We start from the raw sequence: 16,840 nt of genomic DNA on the forward strand, positions 1-16,840 counted from the left end.
AGCTGATGCTGGTTAGCAGGAACCCTGGAGGCCATTTCTACCCTCTCTCTTCTCCCACCCCCTAAAGGCCTACCCTCCGTGGTTTTTCTCTGGGACTCCTCTGGAGAAGATGGATCCAGTCCTGCTTTCTGCACACCACCAGTCTCAGAAACCAAATAGTGTATCTCATTTGTTTACCTAAAGAGTCCCAAAGTTTGAGGATTGTTCCAGAATTGTTTCTAACTCTGTTACCCTCTTCCTCTTACCAATTTCCAGAGAACCTATTTGCATCTTAGGAGAGTCCAAAGAGAAGGGGTCACTGAGACTATTATGCGGGTGTGAAGAAGAGCCTCTGACTTCAGTCTCCACAAGGAAATAGATGCCCAGGTAAATGGCACAGAAGGCAGCCGGGGTCCCATCACCATGCCTCTCTCCCATCTCTTCTGGAGCCGGCAGCCCTTGCCCTGTGGGTGCTCTCACAGGCCCCCGGGGGGAGCGCCCCCTATGGCTCTCCCCAGCCCTACCATTCCAGCTCCTGACTGTCACCCCTCCCCCCTAGTAGCCTTACCTGGCAAAAAGCTGAGATGGCTCAGAGGCAGTTGGTTCTAGAGCTGGAATCTGGGTTCCTGTTCACTTTTCCTTTGGATCAGGACGTAGTGAGAATGAGGGCTCCTCACGGGAAAAGGATCCATGGCTCCAGTTTGTGGCTGGGACTATTGGAAGAGAGGCTCCCCGGGCCTGTCTTGAGCTACTGACGCCCAGAGGGGACCGTTGTAAACCGGCAACTTGAAAGGTGATACATAGGACACAGGACAGGCAGATAGAACCAAAACTCAGAACCCCAACTACTACTTTAAAAAACCATTTATTGAAGAACTTCCTTTTGCATGTGATCATCTCTTATCTACTCAGGCTGCTTGAGTCAGACTAATCTTGCCTCTGATCTTCTGATTCTCTCCTGCCTCACACGGAAGGGAAACAGCCCACTCAAAGGAAGTTCCCAGGCCGAAGACATAGCTCAGGTTCCCAAGGTCTGGCTGCCCCCTTTCGCCCTGCTCTTCTTTCCCTCCCCACAGTACACAAATCATTTAAACCAAGTTAAAACACAAAATAAGGGTCCAAAGTTATTTACCGTAATAGTGGAAGAAAACTACTCATTCATGGGAAACAGGGTAGATGTTTTAAACTAATTGTTCTGGTGTTTCCCTTTAACCGTGTTTAATGATTTTAGGGGTTGAATGTGACATATGATTGTAAAGTATTGTTAAAGAGAAAACGATAGGCCCAAAATGGTGTCACTTGAGCTAAAGCCCATGATATCAAAGTTAGACTTAATTTAATTAAATTGTAATTTCAACTTCTCCAAGAAATATCTTAATCTGGAATTTTCTGGCCAAGCATCTATAAGGTAACCTGTCACGTGGCCTATCTCCATCCCCATCCCCCAAAGGAAAAGAAACAATGTGCACGATAAAAGACCCTTGTCTTTCCCAAAGAAGGTGTTCTAGTTTAAAAGTAATCCTTTTTTGGCTAATAACTCCCCTGCCCCACCCTTCTTCCTATTAAAAAAACAACCACCACCTTTCACTTTGTACAGCCCTGTAGAGCACCTTCCATCTGCTGGTTGGGATGCTGCCCGGTGCATGAACTGCTTAATAAAGCCAGTTAGGTCTTCATATTGCCTCAGTTGAATCGTGTTCTGTAACAGTATTAAGATTCATTTTAAATAGAGCTTATGCACCCAAGTGAGCAAAGCCTCTTGAGGGGGAGGGGCCACACATTAACTTAACCAGTAGCTAGCACCAAAAACCTCTCAGAATCCTCTTTGCAAAGGGAAGCGCTGTGTTGAGTATCACCGTGAATTAAGGTTTTAAATTATTACTTGGATGATCTTGTAGGTAGGTCTTGTAGGGCAGATTCCTCTTGTATTTTTAGGGTGTAAAATGACAATAATAATAGTACTTAGATAAAACTGTTGTGAGTTAATCGGGCTTACAATGAAAAATGCCATTAAATGGGGGCTGCTAGTATATTATTATCTCAAAAATGCATTAGGCTCATTCCTTTATAAGATATTTAATGGACTGGCCCCTTTGCCTTCCTCTTTTGATTCTTAGTTTACCTACATCCTGCGTGCTACTTTATTCCTTTTTCTTTAATTCTCACCTGAGGACATTTTTTCATTGCTCTTTAGAGAGAGAGGGAGGGAGAGAGAGGAAAAGAGGGAGAGGAGGAGAGGAACATCCATGTGATAAATAAACATCGATTGGCTGCCTTCTTGTAGATGTCCTGACCATGGATTGAACCCCCAGCCTGGGTATGTTCCCTGACCAGGAATCAAACCTGCAAGTAAGCTCTTGGCCTACAGGATGGTGCTCCCACCAACAGAACCGCACCCACCAGGCTGCTGCTTTATTCTTTAAGTGCACATTTATGGAGCATCTCCCATGACATGACATTGCACACTGGCTTTGCACATAAAATGGACATTGTGGTCCCTGTCTTCATGCAGTGGGTCAACCTTGGTTGGCCACCCTCTTGCAGGGCTCTGCATTCCAGGCATACTCAGCTCATTGTCACTTTTGTACTTGGGGCCCTCAAATGACAAATTTCTTCATTTTAATAGCAGTTTCTTTTTTTCCTAGTAAAATTCCAATGGAACCACATTTTAATTGTTTATACTGGGTTTGGGGCTTGAGGTATTTTGTTACTTTTTTTGGACACTTATTGCTTGAATTATTACAAAGATCAAGTGTCATTTTTACTAAAAATAATCAAAATTGTTATTTTTTTTTTAAAAGTGCCCTTAGTGTCACCACCTCTGGGAAGCCTTCTCCCCCTGAGAACTGGGTTCTTGCCTTTCTGTGCCTTGCCCACAGTGCTTCTCAGTGGCAAGCATTTGTTTTTGAAACGTCTATCTACCCTAATGGACTTTGAACCTCTTCTGGGCAAGAACTGTTTCGTTTACTGTAGCTCTGGCATTTGGCACGGTGCCTGACCATAGTTAACTGGGCCCTCTGAGAAGTTCCCTTGGAGGTGACCCTTGGAGGTGATTGTTGCTGCTGTGAATTTATGACCCAAGTGCGTAAAGGGTGAGATATTGAAGAAGGAATCAGTGTCTAGTCTTCCTCTGGGCACTCATCAGCCAAAGGAAGAAGGCAAGCTTTGCCTATCCTCCTTACCCTCAAGGACCCTCTGAGCTCCTGTGTTAGGTTTCTTTTGCCCTCAAGAGGAATTCACAATGGCTTTTTTATTTCTGAGTAAAAAGAAATGCCCAAATTGCCCCAGGTGAAACAACTCCAGCCAGGCTTGGTTTTAGAAGATTTGGAAGGAGAGGCTTGCTGGTGGGACGCCGCCCCCCCCCCCCCCNCCCCCCCCCCCCCCCCCCCGCCCTCTCCATGCATTTGGGCATCCTGGAGGCCTTCTCCAGTCCAGACAAGTCTGAGAGAACAAAGGCAGCACATACCTTTCTTTGAAGTTAAAGTTGTGAGAAAGCAAGGTTAGGACGGGGATTTAGAAACTACAGAAATATTGCTCACTCCTCTGCTCCCTCTTCCCAAGGGCCTTGGGAAGAGTGAGGAGAATCTGGAAACAAGACAGGAGTCAGGATGGTTTCTGTTCCCCACATGGGCTAAGCCTCTGTTGGCCTGGCATTGCTGATGAAGTCAGAGAGCCCTTTCCTGAAGTCCGGGAGCAGGGCAGAGCATGCCTGCTCTGGCCTTCTGGAGTTCTGGGTTTGGCAGCCTCCCCTAGAGTCTCAGCAGCTGCAGAGCCCCAGGCAGGGCTGGTAACTAAATAACCTGCTTACAACTCAAGGCTTCTCTCCATCTGCAGAGGTCCCTCACCAGCCCACACACACAGAAAGGTTCTGACCTGGGGCTCTGGCAGGAGGGAGGTGAACTCCCAGCAGAGGGAGAAATGTGGGTGGTCACGGCACAGTATGTGTCAGAAGAGGCACCAAGGGCAAAGGACCTGGGGATGGGACCAGACAAGCCATGAGATTGGATCAGGGATGACACAGGTCAAGATGGCCTTCTGTGTTCCCTTCTCATGGGAGTGAATAGAATATTATTTCAATCATTTCCTTATCTAGGTATTCCTAACAAGCTACAGTGGCAAACAATATATCACAGATCTTGGTGGGTGCTAGCCAGTTTGGTGCTACATTTGATTTGATTTAAAAAAGAAACAAAAACAGATTTCTTGTACTTTCAGGGCTGTGGAGCAATTTGTCTTTGTTTCAGGTTTAAGTGGCCGAGCTTAAGTGAAGCCTGCCTCCACATGTCTCGGTTTGATGTATGCTATTGTGTTAATGCACACACAGTAATGCTACACCCCATGGGAGTAACCAATGAAAGAGAAATGCTATTTAGACATTCTCCGATGGTTATTTTTTTTGTAGGGATGATTATATTTACTCTTTAAAAAATATACACAGAAGCTGAAGGATGCCTCACTTTACAATAGGTAGTCACTTTATCTCTTGTCATGCTATATGCCTAACATAGTAAAGCCCAGCCTAGAGATACTTTTTCTTTTCAACCAGGATCACCAACACTTTTTACTTAAAAAAATAAAATAAGATAGCTTTATTGCAGCATCACTACTATATATAGTTGTAGTTTCCACATCAAGTTAGTTTAGTTCTTTGAAGAAAGTCTGAATGAATAAAATTGTACAGATCATAGGGCAAGAGACCATGTCCGACAAAGTCAATAAAAATATTTCAGATAATAATAAAAACTACTATACTGTAGTTTTTTTATAGCAACTTAAGACACTAGAGCAAGAATGGAAAGTGCTAGGAGGTGGAGAAACCTTAGGTCACACAGCAAATAAGCAGCAGGGTCAGGATTCTAATTCCCAGGCCAGCTCTTTCCACCATAGCTCGAGTGAGGTAGCTTGCTTCTCTGCTCTAACATTATGCCGTTCCAGTGGCTTAGATCTCTGCATTTCCAAACTGCTGCTCTTTCTCCAATAAGTTCCAAAGCAGAAATAGCTCGATGATGATCTCAGTAGGCTGACCTATAATTACTAAATTGTACTCTATATTATTTGTACATACATTGAAAATTATGATGAGACACATTGATATAGGATCCAAGTTCGGTTTCTTTGTGTATTTAATCACACAACTTTGTTACATTGTCACCCCAGCTTGTGTCATTTCAGCACTGATTATTCAATTTCTTAATTAGAATCATAGCATTTCAGACATTACTAGTTCACAGTACTATTGTTATTATTATTTTAAATATTTTATTTATTTATTTTTAGAGAGAGGAGAAGGGAAGGAGAAAGAGGAAGAGAAACATCAACGTGCGGTTGCTTCTCATGCTCCGCCTGCCAGGGGCCTGACCTGGCCTGTAACCCAGGCATGTGCCCTGACTGGGAATGTGGTTTGCAGGCTGGTGCTCAATCCAGAGCCACACCAGCCAGGATTTATTATTACTCTTAATCCTCATTCAAGGATTTGCTTATTGATTTTAAAGAGGGGGGAAGGAGGGAAAGAGAGGGAGAGAAACACCGATCTGTTGCCTCCCCTAAGTGCCCCCACAGGGGATCGAACCAGCAACCTAGGCATGTGCCCTAAGAATTGAACCCCAAACCTTTCAGTTTACGGGATGATACTCCAACCAACTGAGCCACACCAGCCAGGGCTCTTAATGTTTTTATTTTTTATTATTTATTTCTTTATTTGCCGCAGATGTAGTCCCCCACTCAATCTGGGTTGCCACAAAGACAGACAGAAAGCACAGGGATTTTTTCTTTCGCATCCTAGTGCAAATCAAAAGAACAACGTTAGAGGTCTATCAGTGGATGCAATATTTTTAAAATAAAGCTACAACTAACCTGAAAGCCAAATACATTTCTAAAAAAGCCACTTTTGTTGAACACCTGTAGGCTCTGAGGCAACTCTGAGGAAAGCTTTCAAATCTTCAAAGTGCAGTCTGAAAATCATCTACGTTATGTGACTGTCTCCTTGTGGAGACAGAAAATCAAGAGACAGGATGGGGCTCAGGACACGTGCCTCCTGCCCTGATGTGTCTGAAACAGCTCAGAGACGTAGAGACTCGTGAGTAGTTCCACATCAGGGTATGGGAGCCCAGAACCCAGAAACTACTACCTTTCAAAGCTAAAAGTATTATAGTCAGTGCATGTAGCAGGAAGTTACCTCTCATGGCTTAGGTTCACGTTGGGGACATGATCCACACAGAAAGAGTGACATGTTTGCATGTTTTACTTACAAGGTTTCAACATTATTTCCTGGTGAAGGACATCCATTTTCATTCTTCCTGCTTGCACTGATGTGAAAACCATGCTGTAACAGACCCAGGTCAGAAGCTGGTAACCAGCTCACTGGCACCCAGTCATTTTTGGATTTGCCAGAGTAATTCAGAGTTGGCCTGGTTGTGTGTTTGGGAGGGAACCAATCAGTCTTGATAGAGAGTGACAAACTTGATAGAGATCTATCAATCCTGATAGATCCAGTGACTGTAGGGAGAAGATATATATATAGCGGCTGAGGAAGGGGAAACTCACAAACCATTAAAGACTAAGGGCAAAGAAATTATTCTAGAACGGGGAGGTAGGGAAAAAGAAAAGAATGTGGTCTTTTTCATATAGTAACCCAGGTCCAGGGAGCCGAGCTGGCTTTTATGCTCTATTAAACCAATTATCTTAGAAGACATTGGTCTCCTCCAGAGAGCAACTTTTAAGTTCATTCTTCTCTGTGCCTTACTGAACACTGGGGCTAGGAGGTGTGGGTCCTTAAGATCCTGTCTGGCAAAGAGAGACAGAGACCTAGGGCCCAACAAAGACGAGGGTGATGTATAGGGCAACACTCTAGAAAGGACTCTAGAGGGGCGTGTGTGTGTGCTTCGCATACCTTTTCAGCAAGGCTAATTAGGAGGGAATCTACAATGGAAAATAAAAAGAAAGACTCCACCTCTTTCTTATCGTTCCAAGCTGGTCATTTTTTAAAAGTGTCAGCTGCACAGTTCCCTGGTTGTAGATTCTAACAGAAGAGGGCAGAACAAAACTTGTACCACAAGGTGACAGACCTGACAACCAGGGCCATGAGTCACCGAGGGAAACGGTGGCAGAGAAGCGTGTCAGGGTCCATGAATAAGGCGAGTTCTGGGCTTGCACAGGTGGGGTTCCCAACATGGCCATCACAGGCCCTTTCCCAACTTCAACAAGCAGTGACATCATCCAGAAGTGGAGACACATGGAGGACAGCACAGTTATGAGTGAGCATGGGCTTTTATTCTCAGTGCACGGCAGGACTGATTTCTGCTTGTTAGCAACAAACTTTATTCGTTCCAAAAAATTATCCCCTTTTCCCATCTTTTAAAACTCTTCTTCCTGTCTCAGTGGAACAACATATTTGAATTTCAGATTTGTCAGTCTATAGCATTTTTTCCTAAGAACCATATAAATACATGCAAAACATGTACAGAGAGCTTAAATAATATCAAAATGCAAATACAGATTGGGTGCACTGCTAGGCTGAACAGCGAACTATGGCAACACACACTGAGGTGCACACTGATTTGGTATCACTGTTTGCTTACTGATGTCATGCAGACCACAGTGGCCTCTTTTGTTTGGTTTTTATTTTTATACAAAAACAACAACAACAAAAAACACCCAGTGTTTACTATACTAGTTACTGGAAAAAAAATAAAAGAAACTCAGATCTCCTATCTGCGTGCTGATTTGAAAAAAACAATGTAGTTAGATTTGTTGGCACATATATATGGCATAGTCACATATGGCATATATATACATATGGGGAGAAAACATGAACCAAAGGCCAGTTCAGCCATGGGGCGCTCACTTCCCTCCACCTCTTAAGCAAGAGGAAATGAGACAGCAGGCCTAACAGCAGGGCTGGGAAGGCAAAAAAGACTGGCACTAAGCTCAATGGAAGGCTCTCTGGTCTATTCTGAGAAAGGGGCTGGAATGGCTTAAGAATAGCAGGCATTTCTAAATGCCTCACCCCCACCGCTGCAGTGAAGTGGTCCCTTACTATGAAAAGTGAGAAGTGCGTACTTTGGGTTGGTATTATGGGCTGCTTCAATTGATAGGCAAGGAAGCCGGAAAGAAAGGAAGCTCTGCCTTTGGGGTTTCAGGGCACATGTGAGCTTGCCACGCCCCTCTGGGTTTGGGCAGTGAGGTAATCACTCAGATTTAAGTGCAAATGCTCCCCTCTAAAGCTCAAGGGGCAAAAGAAGTCTAAACCCGAAGAACACAAGCGCCAGAGGAATTTCTAGGTTGGTCTCTCTACTACTTTCAGGGATGTGAGTCATTTCAGAGGTCAGAGGGCACCTACAGGAAGGACCTAGCCCTAAGATGGTCAGCCAGGGCTAGAATCAGCCTGTTTTATTCACTTAGAGCTCTATTATCCATCTTATACATTGCATGGCACCTTTGCAGTGAAGAAGATGTCTCAGCTCAGATCCTTGCATAAAAACTCACTAATGGAAAACCCCAGAGGCAACGGGAGATAAAAGAACCTCCTGCTGGAGATAAAAAATGCAAACCCCAAATCAGAGTATCCTTGTAACCCAAGAGATGCTCATGTCTTGGGTACCATTCTGCCAGCTATTCCTCAAGAAATAAAATCCAACCAAGGCCCCTCACCCTAGTCACCAGTTACTAGAGAGCCTGGCACCCACCTTCATGGGGGCATATGCTCACTTCTGCTGGCTCTGCCTTCTTGCAGGATGCTTTCCTTCCCATTCAGCCTACTGTCCATTTTTCTAGGCTTATCAAGAGAACAGTCTAGGATAACAGTTCCCCTTTCTCCCCATCCGTTCCTTTTCAAATCCAAAGCACCATTTTGGGGGAAAGCTTTATTAACTTATGCCATATTTACTCACTGACAGTTGGATCACTGAAACTGAATAGAAAAAAAACGTGTAAAAAAACATAGGCACATAAACATTTAAACTCACTCAATTCCATATCAACAAAATTTATATTAAAAAAGTCTAGAACCCAACAAAATTTTCCCCTAAGTATAAAGATGGCTGTTTGGAGAAAGAAATTATGGTGCATTGGTTTTGAACCAATCACAAAAACGCTAAGTCAACTGTCATGTCAAAAAGCTGGTTATGGGCTCCCTCCACAGGGTTACATGACAGCACTTTATTTTTAAATCCTTTAAACAAAATGCATATGGCTGACTCAAAAAAATACCAGTTTCTGATCTAAAGAAAACTATATTTTTTGCATAATAGTTCTATATTTTCTCTCCTACTATGGAAACTAGAATACATACAAAACCGTTGACTTTAAAAGTAGACACAAACTCTCAGGAGGAGCCTGTGAGGCACCATGAGAGTCTTGGGAGCAGGAATGGTAAAATAGCCTCCACAGTTTGTTATTGGCTTGTTTTTAAAACTGATCTGAGGTAATAAAAGACTTGGCAGAACTAAATCTTCCAACGTACTTAATAAATATACATGTGAACACCTAACACCTTGTGTGAGCTGTCTGTCCTCCCCCATGAGTGTTTCAGACGGGACAAAGGTCAGTGACACATGCCACCTTCACGAAACCAAAGCCCAACGTGGTTGGTTCTTAGTAATGGGGTGTGTAGGGAGCACTATTTCTTCACTCTTCCTACTTTGGACAGCTCAGGTGCAAGGGTGAGGGAGGCAGCATCCAGAAGAAAAGGCTGGAGAATAGGTTCGGGTGCTCTAACTCTCACAAATGGACATTTGGCACTTCATAAGAGCCTCAAGCCCTTCTCCCTACTCCCATCACTCTGCAAAGAGGGGGCAGGCTTCAATGGGAGGAGGGAATTGGCAGACATGAGTGAAACCCTGCACAGAAGAGCGTAAGTCATCATCAGCAGTGATAAAAAAGGAGCTGCTGCAAATGTGGCTCCACCTTGTCCCATTAAGGAACACTTAAAAAGTCTCCTAGTGAAGTAAGTCCCCAGCCCCCGAGAGGCAGGTGAAAGGGATACTTTGGGCAGTGTTCAGGGAAAGAAGGCACAGGGCTTTACTGTGCAGTCGATGAGCACACTCTGGAGGGGGGCCTGCGTGGGACATGTGAGAGAAAGGAAGAGAGGATGAAGAAACTTTTTAGGGTGTCTTTTGTTCCTTTGAGTCAGCAAAATGTCACTGGAGCCTCCCACTTTGGATCCGTATTTTCAAAATCAGAGTATTTAAGAAAGGCTGGGACCTTTCCAGAGGCTGGACGAATTAGGAGATGTAGCAAAGAGTAGGATTAAACAACTGAAGGGAATGTCAAAGCTGATACCCAGCCATCTAAACTCAAGGTTTCTGGTTTCTCAGATCCTGCCAGAATGGCTCTTTGGTCTCTCCCAAGGCTTCTCAACACTCACTCTTCCAACAACCAGGTCCTGCCCTGGAAGAGCCTTGCCAGATGGCTTTGAAAACAGTAGTGGTCACTCCAAAGACTCTGTAGGAGTTGGCTTTGCTGGTTTGTCTTGTCCAAGACCTGCCAGCTTCTGGTCCTTGGTATCTAAGTTCAGTTAGGAGACAGGGTCATTCTCAATAGATTTCATTTGTGCCACTTTAGGAATAGGAGAAATCTCAGGGTTACGGTAAAAACGACATACCACACATATGCAAGCTTCATGGTCAAGGTGGATCTCTCTTGTACTTAGGAACCACACATACTTGACAAGTTTAGAAGTAAATAACCTGGTAACAGCAGGAGCATGTTCTTACCAGTTCTCAATGGCTTCAAAAGACCCTGTTAGCAAAGAAAATCTGTCTGCCTCTAGAACTAAATCAAGGGGTCTGTTGGGGCCAGAGGGAGAATGGTCAAAGCTGACTCAATTCATCCAGGTCCTTTCCACTTTCTTAATCATCACAACTTAAAAAGTGAAGGTAAAGAAGACAATAGCCAAAAGACCTTGGAAGTTTGACTGGAAGGGTGGAAAGAGCTAGAGGGCTTTAGGTATAAGCTTTCAAAATGGGAAAATAATTTTAAAAACAATCACTCTATAGGCTAATTCCATACATTCCATTCCTGCTTCTCACACATTTCATTTGAGAGTATTTGTCTCTCTGAACCCTCAGATGAAGTTATAAATGGCACAGACTCATAGGGTAAAATCCAGAAGTCAGGGGATGGCAACACATGTATGAATATTGGGGGAGAATTAAGGTTGGGGTGGATGCCAAGAGGATCATATCACTTCTTTAAAAATGACAACTGATATAGCCAAGGAGTAGATTCCACTTCACTAATTGCCTGGGGTTTGACAGGGTCCTCCTACAAACCCCAACTCAAGTGTAAGTTGAAATCCTTGTAGGTCTGTTCTCTTGCTTCTTCATGGACAGGTGGGGCTCACACACACTTGAGAGCAGCTGACATGACAGTGAAAAGTCCCATGATCATCTTATAGATGGGAGAGATGAACAGAAAATAGGAAAAGCAGAAATGGGAGTCAGAGAATAAAGTTCAAACTGATGTCTCCAGGCTGTGCAGAGGGCTGTCCGAGTGGGAGGCAACGATTTGCACCTGGCTGCAATCCACTGCATTGTTGTTTCTGTTGGCGTACGGAGTGACCTCCCCATCCAACAGGAGCACCCTAGTCCCAGGCTTTTCAAGATTTTCCTCCTCTTGCTTATCCAGGAGTGGTGTTCGTGGCACCTCCTCATCTATGGTGAATTCAGGGTGGGTCATGAAGTTGTGGATGGAGTTTTGGTTGCTAGGTTTCTGGATGCTTTCATGGAGGGAACTATGGAACGCTTTGACCACTTTGATCTATACCAGGGGAAGGAAAAGAAGGATGAGAAAATACAGAGATGAGAATTGGCCACTAGAACGAGAAACTGGTGGTTTGAGGAGAGAAACAAAACCCAAACTACAAAACATTACTGATCAACAACAAAGACCATACATGAAAGAGATCGTGGAACACTAAAAACATTTACGTGGCTGAAGTTTCAAGCATTGGGTGGGGTGAGGTGAGTAATGGCAAACAACTAAGATGTTTCAAAAGCTGTGTTAAAAAAACAGAAAACCCAAAGCAAAGTTAGCATTCCCAAACAATCCACTCAAAAATGAAACAGAAAACAAAAGGATTCATTAGTTCTTTTGAACAAGAGGGCACAGATGTTGGAACTAGGTGCAAATCAACAGCCAAATTTAAAAGATTATTTAGACACGTGGATTTTTGTGTTGAGGCCAAACATTTTGTGAATGTGGAATGGAAAAATTACACATCGAAGTTTAGTTATCTGTTTAAAACTCTCAAATAACCGAACACGCACCAATCTGGACATAATACACTCTGGATGATAAGTGACCATAAATACAATGCAGCAAGGCAGACAAACCAATCTTCATTTGTGTCAGCAGCATGCAAGAAATTAAATCTCATACTCTCCAACTGAATAATTGTTCTTTCATCAGGAGACATGCATATATTTATATCCCACAACCCCCACCCTGTCCCCTTCCTTCTGTCCCTTCCCTGGAAGATGTGGGTGAAATACAAGTATTGAAGATACCAAAAGACGCCTTCCTCCTGACTACTGAGAGAAGACCTGGCTTTCACACTTAAATGCATGTCCATTATCTCTGATTCATGGCAACTCTGCCCAGTCTCACAGCTTTCTCCAGCTGTTTCTAAATCATAAAGAGAAGCATGATCTTACGTGGAGAAGGAAAAGGATGGGATCAGGACAGAAACCACCCAACCCAGAAGGCAGTGCTACAAACAAGCGGCTTTTCTGGTGGGGTGTACGAAGATGAAGGAACAATTTGTAGTTTTACCAGCAAGAAAAGGGATATGCAGTGTCTCGTGTTAGTCTTTGTTTCACTGCACAAAAATAGAGGGTTCAGGCAATTTAGAGAAAGGGAAAAATGGACCATAATCCCTGTGACCAGCCTTTGCCTTACCCATAGGCACCTGCTTTGGCAGCCTGCTTTTCTGAGCTGCAGGTCTCTCTGAGGGGTGATTTAGAACATGGCTGAGTAGAATTGAGGTTGGTGGAGAAAGTTGGATCCCAAGAGGTTGGAGAGAGAGGAGAGGGGAAAAGAAAGCAGTTGTGAGATTTTTGTTGTTGGGAGGTGACTGATTCTGGTCTTGGTCAAAATTTCTTCCGTTGGAAAAGAAATGGGAATAATGTGGAAAAAAACTGTTGAGGTGGGGAGTGGAATAGAGGAATGATAAGTGTTAGGGTAGGGCACCTATTACATTCCTCTGCTGTTTAACCAAAGAATATGTTCCTGGAGAAGAATGTGGAGACAGCAGAGCATACAAAGAGGCAAATTACTTTGTTGGATTGTCTCTCCCAGTACTTCCTATCATTGTATAGAACCTTCAAACGTAATGTAAAAAGAAGGTTCATGAAGTTGTGTCTCTGCTGGCTAGGCTTTCCTTATCTTTTCTTACTCTGTGACAGCCTGGCAGACCCACCCAGGACCAAGGGTACTCAGAGCCTAGAGGACAAGGCCTCTTTGCCACTAAATAGAATCAGTTCAACACTGCAGCCCAGAAGAATCAAGGAACCTCAGCACATATTCACCATGCTGAACAGAAAGTAAGGACCTACTTTTCCCTCCTTCTATGATTCTTATTGACCATCCAGGTAAATTTTACCAACCATGTTCCTTTGATCCCTATCTATGTGAGATTACATGGAATAGAGGCTTCCTCTGGACTTCAGGAAGTCCTAAGTTTGAACTCATCACCAAACTTAGAGCAAGGCAACTTGGTTTAAGTAAACCCAAATTCAATGCTTTCTCTTTTGGCCCTGGTCAAGAGACAGGTTCAAAGCCACACCACCCCCAGCAAAAGTGGTAACATAGCTTATACTTTTCACCTGTTTTTGAGATCTCAAAATTTCTGACAAGTGCTGCAGGTGAACAGGTATATTCATAACACCAGTTGGTCATGTTTGATATCAATGATTTAAAAAGTTCTTGCTTCTATTGTTTTAAGTATTGAATACTTTATAAAAACAATTATATGAAGTTCAATATAGAAAACAGATTTTTAAAAACTGGGGTTGTAGTGAGGGTCTGGAGCCCTGTTCGCTGGCTTTTCCTCTAACCTGTTGGGGTGATTGTAACACTGTTACAGGTAAACAATAAGGGAGATAAAAGTGAATTGGTGGTGGCTTGATGGAAAAAACAGAGAAAATTTCTTCTTTAGGGGAGCAAGCAACAGCCATCTGGCTCGACTGCAGAATTTCTGGAATCTAAAGGGAAACCAGTTACCTGCAAGGGAAGCTCAAGTGAAGTAGAGTCAGAAAGCCAGGGAGTACCATCTGGTGGCTTGGCAAGTGGAGAGCAAGGTGAGGGGATAGAGGGCATGGGATTATGCCAGAATGCTCCTCAAGTTCAATACTGGCCTCAGAGAATATATGACACATGCCAGTTAACAAGCACAGATACACCATCACCAGTCCAGCCCAGGTCCTCTTCCTTGCCTGATGCATGCTGCGTGGTGCGTGAGCTGTGTATGGGGAACACAGCTAGTGAGGCAGGTGCTGTGAAGGCTTTAGTCTCTTTCCACTCAGCTAATTCACCCTTCCTTCCCTGGTCATCATCTCTGAATGATCACCCTGGGAAATGTCTCTTATGTGGCCCCAGGTCTACTGGTGAAGTGGCTGATTGAAGGGCAACTCTTTCCCATGACTCAGGATCCCCATCAGGCTAGACCTTGGGTTAGGTATGAGTGCAAAGGGCCACTCTCTATAGTCTAATGAGTGGGCAGATGAAGACTCCATTTCCTCAGCCGGTATTCTGTAGTTTTCTGCTTGCTTTTCAGAAACCAGGGGAAGAAAAGAGATAAGGGCCTTCCTATAGAGGAAAATGTTAGAGATTTATCTACTGAAGGTTAGATAAATAACTGAATCCATTTGGAGATCTGAAATGAGAAAGGAGGTTTTAAATGTATGGCTATTAACTTCTAGGACCTCCAAGGAAGAAGGAGCTGGAGAATGAGCAGGTATGGTCTGTCTCCCTCAACCAATTTTCTAGTCTTTGAGAGTGTGCGGCATGCCCTCTACCAGCAACTCTGCAAGAGCTCAGTGGGCTCTGTCTTCTGCTTAGTGCCTTCCACCTGCAAATCACTGAGATATCTGACACTAACCCTTCCTAACATAAAGGCAGGATTAAAAAAAGAATGCTAATTAGTTAGAAGAACATGGCAAAAGTAGAAGAAAATGGAAATAAGAGAAATATGGGAGGATTAGAGCTAAAGGCTCTTAGATATTTGCAGGGTAAGACATTTAGTTCTTTGGCTGCCTTTGGGCCTAAACTAATATGTATCTATATAAATACCCCCAATACTTCACATGAGAACACTTGCAGTTAGTTAAAAAGACAACAAATAATCTAAGCCTGTTCAACTAATGCAGCTCACAATCATGTGAACTACTGACAATGCAACTGTTCTTTCTTCACCCCCCATCCCTGGGCTGGAAGAGGGGCTTGGGAGGGAGAGACAAAGACTCAGAAATTTAAGCCAATAGTATAGTTAATACAGAGAGTTCCTTTCCCACCAAATACTGTAATGGCACTATGAGCAAACAGACTTCTTCCTCTTCTCTGTATCCCATTTGGGAAAGGTAAAATGACCAGGAATAGGAAGTCACAAGCATTAACAAGAATCCAATAATATACTAAAGGGAACACCAGATCTCGGGCTGAGAGTAGACAGCGTTCCAATGGACAGGCTGGCTGAAAAGGGGGTTCCTAAAACTTTATGTGCAAAATAAGATATGAAGGGTTTGCTATTGGTGAGGCAATGGTTTTCAAACTTCCTGCTTCTATTTTCCTATTCTATTCCTAAAGGAAAGGAGAAGCAAGAAAAAGGTTGCTCTTTAGAAATTTCTAAAAAAAAAATATGATTAACAGGTTAAGAAAAATAAGTTTTTTTTTAAAAAATTTATTTTTTAGAAAGAAGGAAAGGGAGGGAGAAAGAGAGGGAGAGAAACATTAATCAGTTGCCTTTTGCATGTCACCAATTAGGGACATAGCCTACAACCCAGGGATGTGCCCTGACTGGGAACTGAACTAGCAACCTTTTGGTTCACAGGCTGGTCCTTAACCCACTGAGCCATACCAGCCAGGGTGAAAAACAAGTTATTGTGATCTTTTCATATATTTCTCCTACCCAGATGTGAATTAATTGACTCTTAAACTAGAATTTGTTTTAAAGTCCCTGAAAAATAAAACAGGGTTACGCAGCCCTGTGCATTTGAATTGAACGCTTTTGTTTCTTCACAAAAGAAATTTGTGCCAGTATTTATGCCAATACTGCCAGCTAACAATAGAGTAGTCACCAAAGGACTATTATTAGTGGTCAAGTTTGATACTTGCTCAATTATGAAAGGTCAACTGGTAAAAAAAAAACAAAACAAAACATGGGAGCAATAGCTTCCTTCATACCTTTCTTGGGAGAGCTCAATCTTGCCCCCAAGTGAAGAGTGCCTGTGTTTCCACTGGCCTAATCTTACATCTAGCTTAAGTAGCAGGAGAGGAGAGAAACAACAACGTATCCAAACAAAGCAAAAAACAAAAAACAAAAAAGTAAAGCAAACAAAAACTCAAGGAAGAAACAAGTAATGCAATGGAACAATTAGAAAACAGGACTGTTGTCTTTAAAATAGTATGATTTAATAGCTTTTCAACATTATAAATACATAAATAAATAAAATAAAGTAAAATAAAATAAAATAAAATAAAATAAAATGGCACATAGCCTGGTTTTGGAATAGGCATTTTGTCCCATTCTTTTTCCCTGAAGTCACAGATCAAAGGGAAAACCAAAAGGAAAAGATAACCATGGTTGAGTACAGTGGATGCCACATGCTCTCTTGTGGTCATTATAGCAAATCATGCATCATAATAG

The 16,840-nt window shown here is 43.1% G+C and overlaps 1 protein-coding gene and 1 pseudogene across 6 annotated transcripts in view; both read right to left on the reverse strand.

Moving 5' to 3' along the window:
* Positions 1 to 5,684: 5,684 nt before the first annotated feature.
* LOC119001734 (uncharacterized) lies at positions 5,685 to 5,805 on the reverse strand (annotated as a pseudogene).
* A 1,421-nt stretch (positions 5,806 to 7,226) lies between these two features.
* ATP2B4 (ATPase plasma membrane Ca2+ transporting 4) overlaps positions 7,227 to 16,840 on the reverse strand; it is a 104,571-nt gene continuing 94,957 nt past the window's right edge. For 4 of the 6 annotated variants that reach the window (XM_037067188.1, XM_037067185.1, XM_037067183.1 and 1 more), the window contains one exon: positions 7,227 to 11,736. In XM_037067188.1, coding sequence (XP_036923083.1) covers positions 11,431 to 11,736 — 306 coding nt within the window. In that variant the 3' untranslated portion in view covers positions 7,227 to 11,430. The remainder of the gene's footprint in view (positions 11,737 to 16,840) is intronic. The other 2 variants (XM_037067187.1, XM_037067186.1) reach the window with 1 other exon arrangement.

The sequence above is a fragment of the Sturnira hondurensis genome, unplaced genomic scaffold (assembly GCF_014824575.4).
Source record: "Sturnira hondurensis isolate 20B ecotype Veracruz unplaced genomic scaffold, ASM1482457v3 Scaffold0017082, whole genome shotgun sequence".
In the NCBI taxonomy this organism is placed as follows: Eukaryota; Metazoa; Chordata; class Mammalia; order Chiroptera; family Phyllostomidae; genus Sturnira; species Sturnira hondurensis.